This window comes from Borostomias antarcticus, assembly GCF_949987555.1.
Source record: "Borostomias antarcticus genome assembly, chromosome: 20".
Taxonomy (NCBI): domain Eukaryota; kingdom Metazoa; phylum Chordata; class Actinopteri; order Stomiiformes; family Stomiidae; genus Borostomias; species Borostomias antarcticus.
This window is the reverse complement of record NC_140253.1, coordinates 9705112-9721743: the sequence shown is the minus strand read 5'-3', so window position 1 is coordinate 9721743 and position 16632 is coordinate 9705112. Positions and strand designations below refer to the sequence as shown.

At 42.1% G+C, this 16632-nt stretch overlaps 1 protein-coding gene across 1 annotated transcript; it reads right to left on the bottom strand.

Annotated features, from left to right (window-relative positions):
* Nucleotides 1–6188: 6188 nt before the first annotated feature.
* map9 (microtubule-associated protein 9) lies at nt 6189–10637 on the bottom strand (the record flags this gene model as incomplete). The annotated part of the gene is made up of 13 exons (XM_084454655.1): nt 6189–6308; nt 6491–6626; nt 6845–6990; nt 7073–7234; nt 7340–7429; nt 7807–7969; nt 8128–8201; nt 8337–8398; nt 8626–8806; nt 9087–9295; nt 9490–10035; nt 10127–10226; nt 10566–10637. 13 exons carry the CDS (start codon nt 10635–10637, stop codon nt 6189–6191), a joined length of 2061 nt encoding a protein of 686 aa, XP_084310781.1.
* Nucleotides 10638–16632: the final 5995 nt, after the last annotated feature.

Genomic DNA, 16632 nt, shown 5'->3' with positions numbered 1-16632 from the left:
TCAAACATATCTCCTCCCACATTTTTTGTTCAATTGACACCAAAATTAATATACTGTATCTACAGACTGTCCTTACCAAAGGATCCTCACAGATTTTTGAAATATGAAAAATTGAGCCCACAGCACATCAAAAGGTTTCACTGTTAACAGTTCTGTATAGTTCCTATTAATTCTCGCCAAATCAATGTCTGATCATCCTCATAAAGAGTGACAACATTGGCCACATATCCAAGATGTAGTATGATATTTTTCAGAATTTTATCTCAAAAATTGAATTTTTAAAAATATGTTTAATTCTGTCCTCTGAAACCAACACTTCATACAGAGAAAACTACATTACCCACAATCCAACGCAAGCTCCACGAATCTGAGACATCGCTGTTGGCAACCCTACCCAACCCCCGCCGAGGATTACAATGACTAAATTGATTGATTGGCAACTGACTGAGTACACAGCTGCTGAAGTTAATGTTCAATTATGAAAAAAAAAAGCTAACAAAACCTGTAACCCACATTTTTCAATCAATTAATACTAAAGTTGCTACACTGGATCTTCAAACTGTCATTCACAAACTCATTGACCAGATTATTGAATTATCAAAATTGAGCTTACAATGCATTAAAATGTTTTACTTATTATTATTATTCTCCATCTTCCACTGAAGTCTAACTTCCTGTGGACAAAAAATCACAAAAATGTGCACATAGCTCCAGTAGTATACCCAAAGTCCTCAACCTGCATTGTAGGTCAATAAACCTGAAGGTGGCGCTACAGCAACAGTCTAAAGTTTAAAACTTTAAAAAATCATAACAAATCAGCCATAGGTGCCATCACAGTAAAACCACCACGTGAATGTAGGCCCAAGTGAGACAAAACTTTCATACACTCTGACCTTGCAGGAATTTTGATTATTAGGGGCCAAGCCCCGAAGGGGCGAAGACCCTATTGTTATTGGTAGTGTTATTATTATTCTTTTTCCGCCATGGGAGACTATGGCAGGCCCTATAGCCGATTGGTAACTTTTTACGAAAATTTGCAAGATGGTAGAGGCTTATGGCCCGAAGCCGTCCAGCAAGTCTCACATTGATTGGCCAAAAGGGGGCGCTATAGCAGCCGACTGAAGTTGCGAACTTTGAACAGGCATATCTCAGGCCCCGTTTGACCTACAGACATGACACTTTGCACACATATGTCTCTCCTCATGATGAACAAATTTGCCTCAAGGACCCATAACTTCCGGTTATATAGATTTTCCGCCATTTTGAATTTTTTGAAAAACGCTAAAAATCTATCTCCTCCTAGAGACTTTGACCAATCTGCATGATACCTGAAACACACAATCTAGGGACCATTATCTAAAATTCCATCTCAGCAAAAGTTTAAAAAGTTAAATTTAACAGCAACTATGAGCCAATGAAAATGGCATAGGGCGTGGCTTTTCACATAAAGTGGTATACTTTCTTAAGGGTTGTGCAGAACACCACGCCACTTATAAGACATCTGTGCAGATATAACCTGAGGCGGCCACTGCATTATTGGCCCAATCAAACCAAATGGGGGCGCTAGAGAGCTCATTTTCAGTTTAGGCCTAACCGCCATGCAGAGCTTTCCGAACCATGGTACAGTGGTACCAGGGTATATCTAATGGTCACTGGAGAAAGAAGAACCTGATTGGCCACAGGGTGGCGCTATTACAAGCCAAAATACATAAAAGGGGATACAATGCAAACTTTGAATGGTCATATGTCATGCCTTGTTGGAGCTAGAGTCAGGACGCTTTGGAGGCATATATGTCTCATCAGGGTAAACAAATTTGCCTCAAGGAGCCATAACTTCGGATTATGTTAATTTGCAACAATCTTGCAATTTTGAAAAACACTTAAAATCTATCTCCTCATAGGAAGTTTTGTCAATCTACATGAAGCACAGTATATATAATCTAGCAATGAATATCTAAAGTTCCATCTCGGCATAATTAAGAAAACTTGATGAAAATAGCCACTGTGAGCAATTGAATATTGCAGAGGGTGTGGCTTTTCACAAAAAGGCATATAACTTCTGAAGGAATGCATGGAACACCACAAAACCTTTTGTTAATATCAACAATGTCAGCCCAAGGCAAAGCCTCCGTTACTGGCCAGAATAAACTGTATGGGGGCGCTAGAGAGCTCATTTCCTGTTTAGGCCTAACCGCTTGGATGGTATTTCCGAAAACAGATATAGTAGTACCAGAGCATATCTTGAGGTAACTGAAGAAATATGAAGCAGTTAGGCCAAAGGGTGGCGCTATAACCAACCAAAATTCTTAAAAGTGGCTTAAACGCAATTGATTGCTGTAGCGCCCCCCATGGCTAAATGGGGTTCATAATGCTTGTATGGGTAGCTGATGACATGCTCTTCAACTTACTAATTGGGCACAACACTGTCAGATTACATTTTGATGTTTATATAAGCATTGTTGTGCAAAGGGACCACCATTGCACTTTCATTGTATTTTCATTGCTAGAATTAAACCAATGTGTCGTCTCTTCTTATATGAAGAATGTGCTTGTTTAACTGAAATAATCAAGATCACTACAATTGAATGCATATGGACTCCACTTTAGTTTGACAGTAGTCATTCAGGTCAATTGGATGGAAATGTAGACCTTAAATTACATAGCCTACTTACACCAAATGTATGGGTAGGAGAGGGGCATTCTTCTGAAAACTGTGAGGTTAAGAGAGAAACAAGAATTGTGAGTGTTGTTCACAGATTGCTGAATTGTCAAGCTATCCTTGCAGTCATACTTGATGGTGAAGGTGGGTCTCCCAGGCAGATGGAAGGCCTGGACAATGACCAGGTGGGATGTTGACATGCAGAGAAATAGTCACATGCATAGCTCAAATGTGGCTATAGTAGATGCTAGCCATGTTTCTGTTACACAAATGCTATCAGCGTTCATAAAGAATTGATGTGTGTGTACATCTTTAAAATGTGCTTTAAGACTGGATATTGTGTAGAGCCATTATAAATGAACTGGCTTTTGTGGGAGTCTGTGTGAGAGAGGAATTTAGTGTAACATGTGACATAGGTAGAGAGGTGATAGTTGGAGAAGGGTGCAAATGAGAATAAACTAGGGAATGTTATGACAGGTTTGATGGGAAGATTAGTTGTCCAAACAGTAAGGAGTGCAGTGTTGTGTATTGTATGTGTCATGTGTGACAAACTGGATGGTAGAGTGGTAAAGATTGCCACGTTTGGAAAGTGTACCTTTTGCACTCTATAGCTTACACACTTCAACCAGGGAGAGGGTTGTAGGCTTTAGCCTAAACACTTCATCCTTGGAGAGCGCAGTAGCCCACAGACTACATAGCCTACTTACACCAAGTGTAGCATTCTTCTGGAAACTGTGAGGTGTAGAGAGAAACAAAAGTTGTGTGTTCTTCATAGATAGCTGAATTATCAAGAAATCCCCGCACTGAGACTTGATGGTAAAGGTGGGCCTTCCAGGCAGATGGAAGGCCTGGAGAATGATCATGTGGCATGTAGACATGCAGAGAAATAGGTCCTAAAACATATGTACCAAAATAGAATAAATGTAATGAGATTCTAAAAAGGACCTGACTCTCACTTGATGCTGTCAGATGAATTGAATGTGAATGCAGTTGTATAATGATGATGATGATGATGATGATGATCATGATGATCATGGTGATGATGATACTGTTGGATGAATTTGACCTGATTCATCTGGTCAGGCGACATAGATGCTCAAATGCATAGCTCCAATGTAGCTATAGCGTATTTTCCTCGTTGGCTTTGATGCGTTCGTTGCGCTTGGCCCCGTTATTGCTGCTTGCAGCTATATTTATTATTATTCTCCATCTTCCACTGAAGTCTAACTTCCCGTGGACAAAAAATCACCAAGATTTGCACATAGCTCCAGTAGTATACCCAAAGTCCTCAACCTGCATTGTAGGTCAATAAACCTGAAGGTGGCGCTACAGCAACAGTCTAAAGTTTAAAACTTAAAAAAATCATAACAAATCAGCCATAGGTGCTATCACTGTAAAACCACCACGTGAATGTAGGCCCAAGTGAGACAAAACTTTCATACACTTTGACCTTGCAGGAATTTTGAAGTCCATCACTCTGATTTCTTCATAAACTGTAAAACCTATCAAACCTATCTCCTCCCACATTTTTAGTTCAATTGACACCAAAATGGATCTACTGTATCTTCAGACTGTCCTTACCAAACGATCCTCACAGATTTTTGAAATATGAAAAATTGAGCCCACAGCACATCAAAAGGTTTTACTGTTAACAGTTCTGTATATAGTTCCTATTTATTCTCGCCAAATCAATGGCTGATCATCCTCATAAAAAGTGACAACATTAGCCACATATCCAAGATGTAGTATGATTTTTTTTTAGAATTTTATCTCAAAAATTGAATTTTTTAAAATATTCTTAATTCTGTCCTCTGAAACCAACACTTCATACAGAGAAAACTACGTTACCCATAATCCAACACAAGCTCCACGAATCGGAGACATCGCTGTTGGCAACCCTACCCAACCCCCGCCGAGGATTACAATGACTAAATCGATTGATTGGCAACTGACTGAGTACACAGCTGCTGAAGTTAATGTTCAATTATGAAGAAAAGCAAACAAAACCTGTAAAAATTAATAAACATATCTCATCCAACATTTTTCAATCAATTAACACCAAACTTGCTACACTGGATCTTCAGACTGTAATTCACAAACTCATTGACCATTGTTGAATTATCAAAATCGAGCTTACAACGCATCAAAATGTCAACTTTCCTGTTGTCCTATTCTCTCGCTTATTGCTCCTAAACTTGTCGGAAATTGCCTGGCCCCGCCTCATCGCTGCGAAGCAGCTTTAATCTAGAATTGATTTCGGCGGCAGGACGAATTGCATTCAAATTGCATTCGGAAATGATTAGATCGCATCAAGGAAATTAGTCTACTTCTGAGTTTAATAAAACATAAATGTCCATATCACAGACGTCAGATCATTTTCCAACATCGATGAACACCCACAAAGAAGATTATATCGTTTTACAACTGCAGGAAGCATGAAATCAATGTCTGGTAGTATCCGCGCGCGTTCCCGCGCGTATTTGGTGGCGGGGGAGCATAACATGGCATTACAGGGGCATAACATGCTCAACGATATGACAATAAGACAGCCCTAAGCCCTCGCGCACTGACGGGAAAGTCAAAGTCTGTTATGAGTCCGTAGTGGTGGACATTGGGACTGGGCCGTAGTTGATGACCTCTGGTTTAGCTCATCGACGCGAGGCCTACTCAAGCTATAGGCTACTTTGGTCTTAATTAATGGGTGCCAGACCAGAGATCATTCAATATTCTATATCATGTTACATGTAACGTGTGGGATACTCTTTAAACATCGAACAATGACATTATTTGGCTATGACCAGTGCTTGACTTGGGATGCCAGTTTATATTATTGTAGAGAACCTTGATTTATAGGCCGAAGGATTATATCATTAAATCCACTCATCCCCACTCACCAAGAACCATTGAGAAGTGTAAGGCTAATCACTACTGCTACTAAGATGTTTCGAAACCATTTTTTTTGTCACAAAAAAATACCATCAAATTCCAAATTCCATCACAGTAGAAAAAACAATCAAAAAAGAGATAAATACTTTTTATATTAATTTAATGATTGTTGATTAACATTCCAAACCCACAGGTCTGACATTTGAGTGCAATGACTACTGCTACACAGATGTTTAGCCATTTTTAAAACATTGTTTGTGTTGCTAGTAAAATGAGAAGAATCTTCGTAGGAGCATCTAATACAGAGTGCAGGATATTGTCTGCTTGTACCCGTCTTGGTTCATATACTTTCAATGGAATAGGCTCACAAATTTAATGATCTTTTGATTGTAGTGTGAAGGACAAGCATTAGGCTACTGAACATCACTAAAATCTTTACATTATAAAACGGTCTCAATCACAACCTCGTACAAGGCAAGTCATACATTTGTCACACATAGAAACATGTAAACAATTGTGATAATAAATTGTAATATATAAATAAAAAAAACATTGTTCTGTAAAATTGCATTCATAATGTAGGAGTAGTACTGCAAATATAAATGTTAGAGCAAAATCATTTCAACATAAAACAGGTGCATCCTTATTTTCCAAATGGGACAGTTTTATTCGGAGGACTCCAGGGCGGAGGTGGATCATCTTGTAGGATGGCCTGGATCTGTTTTTCCTTTCTCTGTCTTTTCTGCTGCCTTTCTTTTCTTTGCTGTGGGTAAATTGAGTAACTTGGGTGATTCACTGACATGTAGATTCAACCATATTAGGTCCCAGTTTGCTTTCCTTTCACTTCAGTAGATATTAGGATTGGAAAAAAACCCTGAAACCTACTAGCAGTTGTACAAGTATGTAGCCTATTATCTTGAAACAAACTCTTATCTCTGTACATACCAGCCACTTTTCGTACATTTCCAAGGCAATGCTGTCCCTCTCTTGTTTTTCATATCTCTCCTCTTCCTCTTTTATCTTCTTTGTCCTACGCTCCGTTTTCATTTTCTCGGTGACAACACCCTTCTTCTTTTCGTCCCTGTATCGTGTCAAGATGGGACAGAATAATCTTGTAGATCAATGTTTTCATCTGTGTCATCCTGTGACTAATGGCAATGCTTTACAGTTTACCATTACCTGCTCTATGAAATATGACATTGAAAAACACAGTCATGTTATTGTCTTTCAACACCTATTTTTTATTTATTTTTTTAAAGGAAATCTATATTTAATCTACTATAACTCTTAGACTCTCACCAATTTGAAAAGGCGGACGTGCAATCTCTCTTTCTCTCCTCTTTCTTCTCTTCTGTTTTCCGCTTCAGTTTATTTTCAGCCTCTTTCTGTTTTCTGTACTTCTCTTTGAGGAGTCCATCATGCTCCTGCTTCCACTGTCCAAACACCTGCAACGATAATCCCATTAACGAATAAGGCCCCTGGCTTATCCTGGACTTGAATTCTGTGTAAAACCAATGCAGTACCCACCTTTATAGCCGACTCTTTCTTCTCTTCTTTTCCCTCTATTTCTCTTTGTTTTTTTCTAATTGCTTCATGCTCTTCTTTGACTTTGGCTCTGATAACGTCCGATTTCTTCTCTTTCCAAGCCTCGTAGGAGGCCTTGGCATCTTGTTTTTTAGTTTGTTCTCCCTACAACCACGGGGGAAGACATATACTGTAAGTCATGGTTACTGTACATTCACTTTTCACAAGATTTGATGGCATGATCCTCTCAACTCTCCTCCTCCTTCATACCCTAATCCTCTTCTCTTCCTTCATACGTTCCTCTCGTGTCTTCAGCCGCATGGTCTTTTGCAATTTCTCTTCTTTCTTTTTAAGCCACTCCTGTTGTTTCAAGAAATAACAAGACAAATAAAAACGGTCAAGTTACAGACTGTACACCCATTTAAACACGGCATATCACAATGGGGTGCCATCCAGTCTATTTCATAGATCTTGTACCTTAAAGGCGTCTGCACACTGCCACAACCAACTCCAACTAACACCAACCAACACCAACGTCGGACTGGTGTGCCATGTTTGTTGGTGACTGTTGGCGTTGGTTGGATGGATTTTGCAGCTGGATTTTAAACTTCCAGCATTCTAACAACCACTGCCAACTTTAGAAAGTTGGGTGTTGGGAGTTGGTTGGCGGTGGTTGGGGCAGTGTGCAAGCACCTTAGCATGACACCAAATGACGAAACCCTGCCTCCATCCCTGACCTGGTATATGGTTGACCTGAGGTCATCTGCTGCTCCTTGTCCAGATCCCTGCAGAGGAACTTTACGATCCAGAAGTTTGAGCGTGCCCAGGTACTTGGACTCAGCTGTGTAGGTGCACGCGCTCCGCAACCTCTGGGAGCCTTTCGTTGTAGAACTGGGGGGCCTGTGTGACAAAAACAAAATCAATAGATTTGACAAATAAAAATCCCGAGCACCACAGTTCCCCTATAACAACAGTGTGGCTACCTCTTGAACACAGAAAAATATTGCAGTAACCATATTATACAAGACTAGTAATAGGTTTAATTTGATCATATTTACCTGGTATGGGTAGATTTTTCACTCACATGACTCAGTCTGCTGACTGTAGGCTCCGGGCGATCCACAGAATCCTCCTACTCAGAGAAGCACAAACAAAGGAAGTACAGAAGGATACTTTTTTAGATCATCATTTGTGAGGAGCACAGATATTCCTAAACTGTTCGGTTCTAATGATCTACACATGAATATTCAAATAACAAATGACTCACTTGGAATTCCGATGATGAGTACTTTCCATCATAATCTTTACTGTCCTCTGAAACATGCCCACCTGTCAGGCGAAGCACATTGTAGCATTAGCATGAAAGTGTATCACTATTTCTATGCATAGAAAAAAATATTTATTTCAGCTTTTTAGTGGGTGTAGACAGAGCCAATTCAAATAGACCTCAGTGGAAATAAACAAATCCTAGTTTAATTCAGCACACTAGACACTAGAGGGACATTGCTCTGCTCCAAGGCAACACACCCAGACAAACATCTGACACTTTGGTTTACCTCGACTCCAAGAACCATCCGTGGCTTTGGAGAGAGCTTGTGACTGTTGACTTCTGGCTGGGGACGAGGGTCTAGTGACCCTGTGTGAGGGGGAGCAGTCTTCTTGCGGGCCCTGTTGACTTGCGGCTGGGGAGGGGGGTGTGGTGACCTTGGATGAGGTGGAGTGGTCTTCTTGGGCGCCCTGTTTGAAAACACAAAAACAGCCATATAGGAGGGAACTGATCGCCTAGAGTGTTGATATTCACTGTGAAACTGATATCTGAATTCAATTTTAATCACATTTCTCTTTTTTACGGAAGTTGTAATGTAACTCAGCTTTTTGGGGGATTATTATTTGAAATGTGTTTTGAGAGGCAAGGCATCAGTTTTATTAACTCTATCAATTCACACATTGAACTGATTAAGGTCTGGAACTCCTACTAAACTCGGTTGAATTCGCCCTCATCGTGCTAGTGACTTACTTGTGGACTATGGCTACATGCGGTCGACACGTTGGCAGTAGAGGAGGTTGCGGTGGTCTGATCGGTCTGGGGGATGGGCCCGGGGGCGGTGGGGGGTCTGCCGTGTGGAGGAACGTCGTCCTCAGGCTTCTCCTCTGCCCGCGGACTGCTCATTTTCAGGCTCCTCTGACGAGGTTTCGGTCTGGGCGGCTCACTTTCGGGTACGCTATCTAAAATTGAACGGGATTAAGGAAGAAGCAATCATATTAGTTAAATGAACCAGTTCAATGTTTTCTTAGCATACCTTTAAATGCTCTTAACGTTACATTAGTATGAGTAATTGTTCAGTATAATGTACAGAATGATAATGTATCATTGGGCCTATTAAACAAATACCTAAATGCGTAGATTATTTGAGTCCTACCTGTCAGTGACATGTTTATGACACCTCTTTCCAACGACTGTGGAGAAGCTGTCTTCTGTCTTCCGACGGCTGACTCCTTGCTCTCCTCTCTGGTCTCAGAGAACAAGGCCATAGGCGTTTCCACCAGTGCACCGTTGGATGGTAGGGACAAGGGAGAATCCCCAATGTTCTTTTCTGAAGCTGCATGCAACGTGGACTCTGTTGGACTGTTTCTTATGGTTGAAGAAAGAGGAGAACCCCTGTCGTTCTTCTCTGGTGTTGTGGACTCCCTGTCGTCTTGCTGGGGGCTTTGAGGTCGCTGTGGGGGTAAGGTGTCATCTCCGACGGAGGAGTCGGTCTGTGCGTTGTTATGGGTGTCTCGTCGTGCCACATCTTGCAGGGGTGAGGTGCCGAACTTCCGGGTTTTCATGAACGACACGTTCTTCGGCCTTTCATTCTCACCCTCCTCATCTGACAGCATAAAGTCGTTGATTTTGGATTTGCTCTTCCCGGCTTTAAATGCATCAAGCCTCTTTTTTCTTGAGTTTAGAAGTTGTTTTAACGCATCTGGGGAAATTGTACACATTTTTGTCAGACAAATTTTGGTTAGTTTGGGAAACTACAGATTATAGAAATGACAGGAAAATGATCATCTTACCATCCTCATCACCATCATCATCGAAGTCATCTGAATAGGAATATCGGTCAGTCTTTGTAGGCCTAGTCGCTCTGGCAGACACAGCAGCCTCCAACTCATCCTACAGTAACGTTACAATTGTCACAAGTCGTCATGTGAGTGGAGAGGGTACAGTTTCTACCTAACGTTAGATCAAATCTGGCCATGGTCATAGCTCTGCTACAATTCACTAGATGGCAAAACTCTCTGAAGTCTAAAGCTGGCTAACGTTAATAAGAAAAGCGCTAGCACTAGATACGTTTAGTCGTTTCTGCCAGCTAGCTAGTTAGCTAGTGCTAACTGGCGTGTAGCTAAGTCAGCTAACGTTAACGTTAGTACTAGCTTGAATGGAAAAGTTAGCTATAGCTAGCTAGTTAGCAGAAACGACTAAACTTAGCTAGTTAGCTAGCTAGGCGGTTACCTGGAAAGTTGTTCTTCTGGACGCCTTCGGGCTTTTAGTGTATGCCAAGGTTGTGCTGAAGCCATCTGTCATTCTAGAAGGGCCAAGGACAAAAACATATAATATACTACTAGCTAGTTCATGGACATATTAAAAGAGCTAGCTGGATATTTAGCTGAACGTTGTTGTCAGTAACCTATGGAAACGGGGTTAACGAGAGACACTTCCAGGTCAGACAACGCTGTGGTCCATCGCACATGCGCAGTCTTTCAGTCATTTGGGCGCACGAAAGAGCAGCCGCTGGAGGTCGCTGTTCAGTATCTGTATTTTGCTTGAGTCTCAGCAAAAGTAATATATAGTGAACTCTAGAGGCTCAGGCTGAAGAATGTTCCCTTGAGTTCCTAAAGAGTGTGCCCTTGCACAAAGCTTTTAGGGGACGTGGAAGCAGAGAGTAGAAACATTTATCTACTCTCTTTGATGAAAGGGGGAAAATGTTTGTCAGTTTGGCATATCTTTTTCATATTATGATAGACCACGTTTTTACACCACAAAAACATGGAGAATTGAGAAAATGCAACAACACAGACCAGGAGCACCTAATTTAACACAATAGCCTAGAAGAAATTATAAGGCTCAAGTCCCAATTTTACCATTTTGTCCAAATTCTTATCCTCGTCACAAGGTGGAGTAGACCTGAAACATTGGAACCTGAACATACAAATATAGGCTAGCCTGAGTGTGGTTGCATACAGTGCTATATGGCCATGGGCATTTAATAGTACCAGGAATCTGCATGGACATGAAAAAACATGCTGAGCACAGAGCCCAGTATTTTTCACACTGCATAATGCATTGTGTGTTAGGGTTGCGTAGGCAGCAGAGGTCAGACCCAAACACAGATGGTGGAGACAGGCAGAGCAGGTTCAGGGGGGTTAATGGAATAAACAGCAGGAAAATAGGCAACACAACAAAGGCTGTAGCTCAGGAGGTATAGTACAGCGGGTTGTCCAATAATCGTAGGGTCGGCGGTTTGAATCCCGGCTCCTCTTGTGCACATGTCGAAGTGTCCTTGGGCAAGACAACTGAACCCCAAATTGCTCCCAGTGAGCAGGCAGCTGCCGCCATTGGTGTGTCAATGAGAGAGGCCATTGTAAAGTGCTTTGGATAGAAAAGCGTAGTCTCTTTAGTTACAATTTACCATAATGTACAACAATGAATCGAGAAAGACAAAGGAGATACGGGGGGTCTATCTATATAGGGAGACAGACACATCAAGCGAACAAGGCACAGGTGAGTCTGACAGAACAAGACACGGGGGCAAACAAACCAGGGGACAGAGAGGAGAGGAGGGAGCCTAGGGGGGACAGGGCAGAATGGCACACACAAGGCAGAGAGTGAAGTGTCCAGGGAGCTGTGCGTAGTGACACACACACACACACACACACAAGGGCTGAGGCAACTGGGACTGAGTCTGTTGCTGGGGTGAACTGGAACTAGGGACTAGCGGAGAATGGGGACACGGGGGGGGGGGGGGACTGGAGTGTCCGAGGAGGGACCAGAGAGGAACTGAAGGAGTGGGAGTGGGGAACGCAAGACACTTCGCTGGGGACAACGCTGAGGAACAGTCACTGGGGAAGCAGGCTGGAGTTGAGGGAACTCTGGAAAGCTGGGAAGGGGTCAGGCGAGGACCGGGGGGACCGACACACTGTGCCTGTTATTGGGATTCACAGTATGAATATGACATGGGTCAAAGTGGATCATCTGGGGATAGAGACAAGGGGACATGACTCTCTCTTTCTGTGTGTAGGCTATGTGTGTGTTTGTATGTGTGTGTGTGTGTAGTGGCATACCGTACCCACAAGCTGATCGCTGTCCTGTCCTCACGGGAGTGGATACCACTGTGTAGCACTGCAGCTACGCTGATGGACTGAGGCGTAGGTTACGCCTCGTAATTACTCTGGCATCACTGCCTGTCATCTGTCATCCGTATGAAAGTGCTCAAATTATGCAACACAAAAGAACATGCGTCCCTCGTCTCCATGAACACATTGTCAGTTTACTATTTGTAGCGTTTTTTCATCTTGTGCCAGAGCTAATGAGAAAGAATGGATAGATAGACAGAGAGGGAAAATAAAGTGAATCAAGAAAGGGAATGGAAAATATAGCCTATTTAGCAAACTGCAAAGACAGCCTAACTGGTGCACAGCGCACAGTCAGTGGCAATTGCTTCGGGGCGATACATTTCAGCCATGCAGATATAAGCAGTGAAGTCTAAATAGACCCTGGTTTCAGATAGTCTGACTAGCTACAGAATATCCTTACAGTAGACTATTTAATATAAACCTATATCAGTCTGTACTATCGTTCTGTAAATGTCATTAGTTTTGCATTCATCAAAATTGTATTTGAATTCAATCTCCAATAGCTTGCTACGGCTCAGTTGATGGGCTAGTACTGCACACTGTGAGATTCCCCATAGAGGACAATTGCATTACGAGGAATACTCTTCAACAAAAACTGCAATGAGCCAGACAGCCATTTGCATTCAGTGTAAAACTACCACTTAAAATGTACTCCAAAATGCAGAGGTTGGTATTGTATTTCAAGGTCCACTGTAGCCTATTCTGCTCAGTGTCTACTTTCAGAGTAGTTCAGAGCTTGATGTGTTCAGGAGCTCTAGTGGCTGGCTGGGGATCCCAAGGTCCCCGGTTCGATCCCAGCTCCTGGCGTGTGTCGAAGTGTCCTTGAGCAAGACACTAAACCCCCAAAGTGGTACCGAAGTACCGTGTACTGTCGCCTCACAGCAAGAAAATCTCCGGGCCTTTCCGTGCAATTTGCATGCTCGGGGTTTCTTCCCAAAGAACCTAATAGCCTACAAGAAGAACAGATGCTCTTCGGTCCAGTCCTGACTGCCATGAATGAGGGCTGCCCACTGCTCCTGGCTGGCCCTGGAGAAGGACTAAGGGATCAATTGTATTCAATGGACTTTGGACCAGTTTTTGTTTCTCTCCAATCCTTCTATTATTAAGATCTCTAATTCATGAGTTCTATGTAAGTAGGAATACAGTGTATATAGCCTATCCTCTGTGTTAGTGTGGTATATTTGTTCTAAATGTTCAGATTCTCATAGGTTAGTATCAGGGTAGGCCTACATTATGGGTTATCGATCTTTATAGCCTAGTTGTTACACTATATTCACAACGTACTGTAGATCAGATTACATTTAGGTAGTTGGATCCTGTTGTACAGCAGATGTATAGATAAGAAATACAGTGTATGACTAGGTCATATATTTTACAACCCTGACAGTTTTAGTCATGCCGCTAGCTGGGGAGTCAGTGAGGTTGAAATAGACAGTGCCGAGGAGCTCTTTCTACTTCCGTGATTGACATGGCACGTGCAGGGAGTCTCGTAAGCTACTTGAAACAGGAGTCTCTCTGACTGCTCGGAGACACGCCGTCATGCTCTCTGGAGCTCCGAGGGAGAAGGAGGATGAATGTAGCACAAAGGTCAGAATTTATAAATGCGGACGGTGACATGTAAAAAAGCTAGTACAGGTGAAAGAAACTCTTGAGCAAGTGAGTCTCAAGTGAATTGAGGCCAATGGGCAGTTATTCTCCATGTTTGTAGGCCTACTCATGGGTGAAAATTAACTTTTTGGCTCATGGTGAGTCACCTGCCAAGGGGACTACAGATTAAAAAAGCGTATATTTTTTTCAGATAGCCTTCTGAAATCTAGTCGCCAATTGGAAATCTTACCTGCATTTGGCCGGTGGCAGGTGTTCATTTTCAGCCCTGTTTGTAGGCTAATCGACTCCAAACTGGCTCAACAAGGCTAGCTAGATTCTGTGTAGCCGAGAGGAATACAGCGAGGTCCACCTCTTGACATTTTATTGATTTTACTGACCGCTAGATCGACGAGAAGATGACCAATTTCATTCAACAATTGTAGGCTATGTGACGAAAGACAGGCATCATGGTTGAGGAACGACAGGTTCACTATGCACTTGTTGGTGGTGACGACAAAAGCCAGATCTGTTTCATTGTAGCCTACTGTAGGCTACAGTACATCCGTCCAAAATCGCCGACCACTATTTTGGTGAAAAATTAACCTGGAAGCTACTAGTATTTGGTTGACCAATGTCTCCGCCTGCACACTTTTGCTGGCCTTAGCTGTGCTAACAATTTAGGGCTCTCACTTTGAGAGGAAACAAAACTCTTTAAACACCGTGCATCTTGGAGAGTTATGAGTTCCTTGTATCCTCTCTGCTTAACGTCAACCAAGGCTGAAATTAGCTGTTAGTGGTGCAGTAGGCCTATAGCTTCTGCTAGTGAGACAAAGCAGAAGAAATAGAAGAAGAAAAAGAAAAGTAAAAACAGATGGAACAATGCGTTTACCGAAAATGGTTTATTGGTTAGACTGCAGGGAGGACATTCAAACATTTCCTCACAGTGGCCGAGGAGAAATTCTCATAAGATGGATACCCCTGGGGAGGCACAAAGATGTTCTTTTTTGTTATTGAACTACGTGCCGCCTTTCTACAAACATTCCTTGTAGTTGTGAGACAGAGGGACAGCTGTGTCCACACATAAATTGACATCTCTTTTTTTCAATTTGCTTCAACCATGGATCTCAGGCTATTTGGGCTCAGTATGTTTTGTGTGTGCGTGTGTGTGTATGTGTGTGTATGAGAGAGAGAGAGAGAGGGAGAGAGAGAGAGAGTGAGAGAGAGAGAGAGAGAGAATGAGTGTGTGTGTGTGAGAGAGAGAGAGAGAGAGAGAGAGTGTATGTGTGTGTGTGTCATCCATCCCTGTGCTTAGAACTGTAAACAAAGGATTGGACTCCTCTTAGAACTGTCTTAAGTCTGGATAGATGTGGCAGGCATCGTGGGAACTTGGTTGTTTATCATACAGGGGCCTTATTTTTGGACTGCATGCAAAGTTTTCTGTCAGTAAAAAGCAGTTTTACATTACAAAACATGAAGGTGTAGAATAATAGGTAGAGAGAGGTAAAATACCTACAGTATATAATGCAAAGTATTTTAACAACGAGAATTCTAACATAATTCGAACCTATTCTGGTGGCAATAACTTGAAAACTAGATTGGGCCTAAATGTGTTTTACTTTTCTGTCTTAACGGCATGGGATATTGCATGAATATGACTTGAACATACGCAACCCAGATCTCAAAAGGTCTTTTGGAGAGTGCAGCCAGGATGCTGTGGTTGTGCTTCTTCTAAAACAACCAAAGAGACGCATATAGTTTCCACGCAATCCCTATCTGAAAATGTTGATTACCTTAAGTGATTTATCTCCTCTTCGTTATAATCTCTTATGTATATCTTGTTTCTTCTGGGAACATGTCCCCAAGGGAAAAGAAAACAGATGGAGTCTCCTTTTCCCAAAGTTTTGCAGTCCATTAATTAGCAGAGCCAGCTGATACTCCAACTTACAGGCGTTCTCTCAGAGGAACAACTCCCTTTTGATCAGATCAAGAGAGACAGATGACAGAGCGAGATAGTGTTTCAGCCTACGTAATTAAAGTCCAGCATTATCTTAATGTGCTGGTGTCCGAAGATAGACATGAGTTTCTGAATCACTGGTAAATTGTAGTTCGCCCCCGGACCACGAGGCAGTCCTATTGGTCTAATTGTAAATGCTTGCAATAAGCCGGAGCTGGAATGCACAGCTATTTCAGTAAGCTCCATCACCACACAGCTCAGGGAGTTGTTGCTTGAGGTTCTCAGGGGACAAAATCAGTACATCACCTGAAACCTTAAGCTTTTAGTGTGCTTGCTTACTGTAGTTTATTTTATTTTATTGTGTTTACTGTAGTGTGTCACAGTGCTTTGGGGGATTTGGAAAGAAAAGACCAAAAGAACAAATGGGATTTTTTTTATGGCATGTCTTATCATATGGTACGGTGGCCCAAAGTGACCAGATGGACCAACAAGAGCGTATATTATGCGCATGCAGCCTTGAATTAATGACGGATTTCAAGTGTTTGACATTGAAAATGTCACAAATCAGTCTCCTGGCTTCGGTTTCTATTCAGAGATACCAGGAATTATGGACGCCTTCCAACAG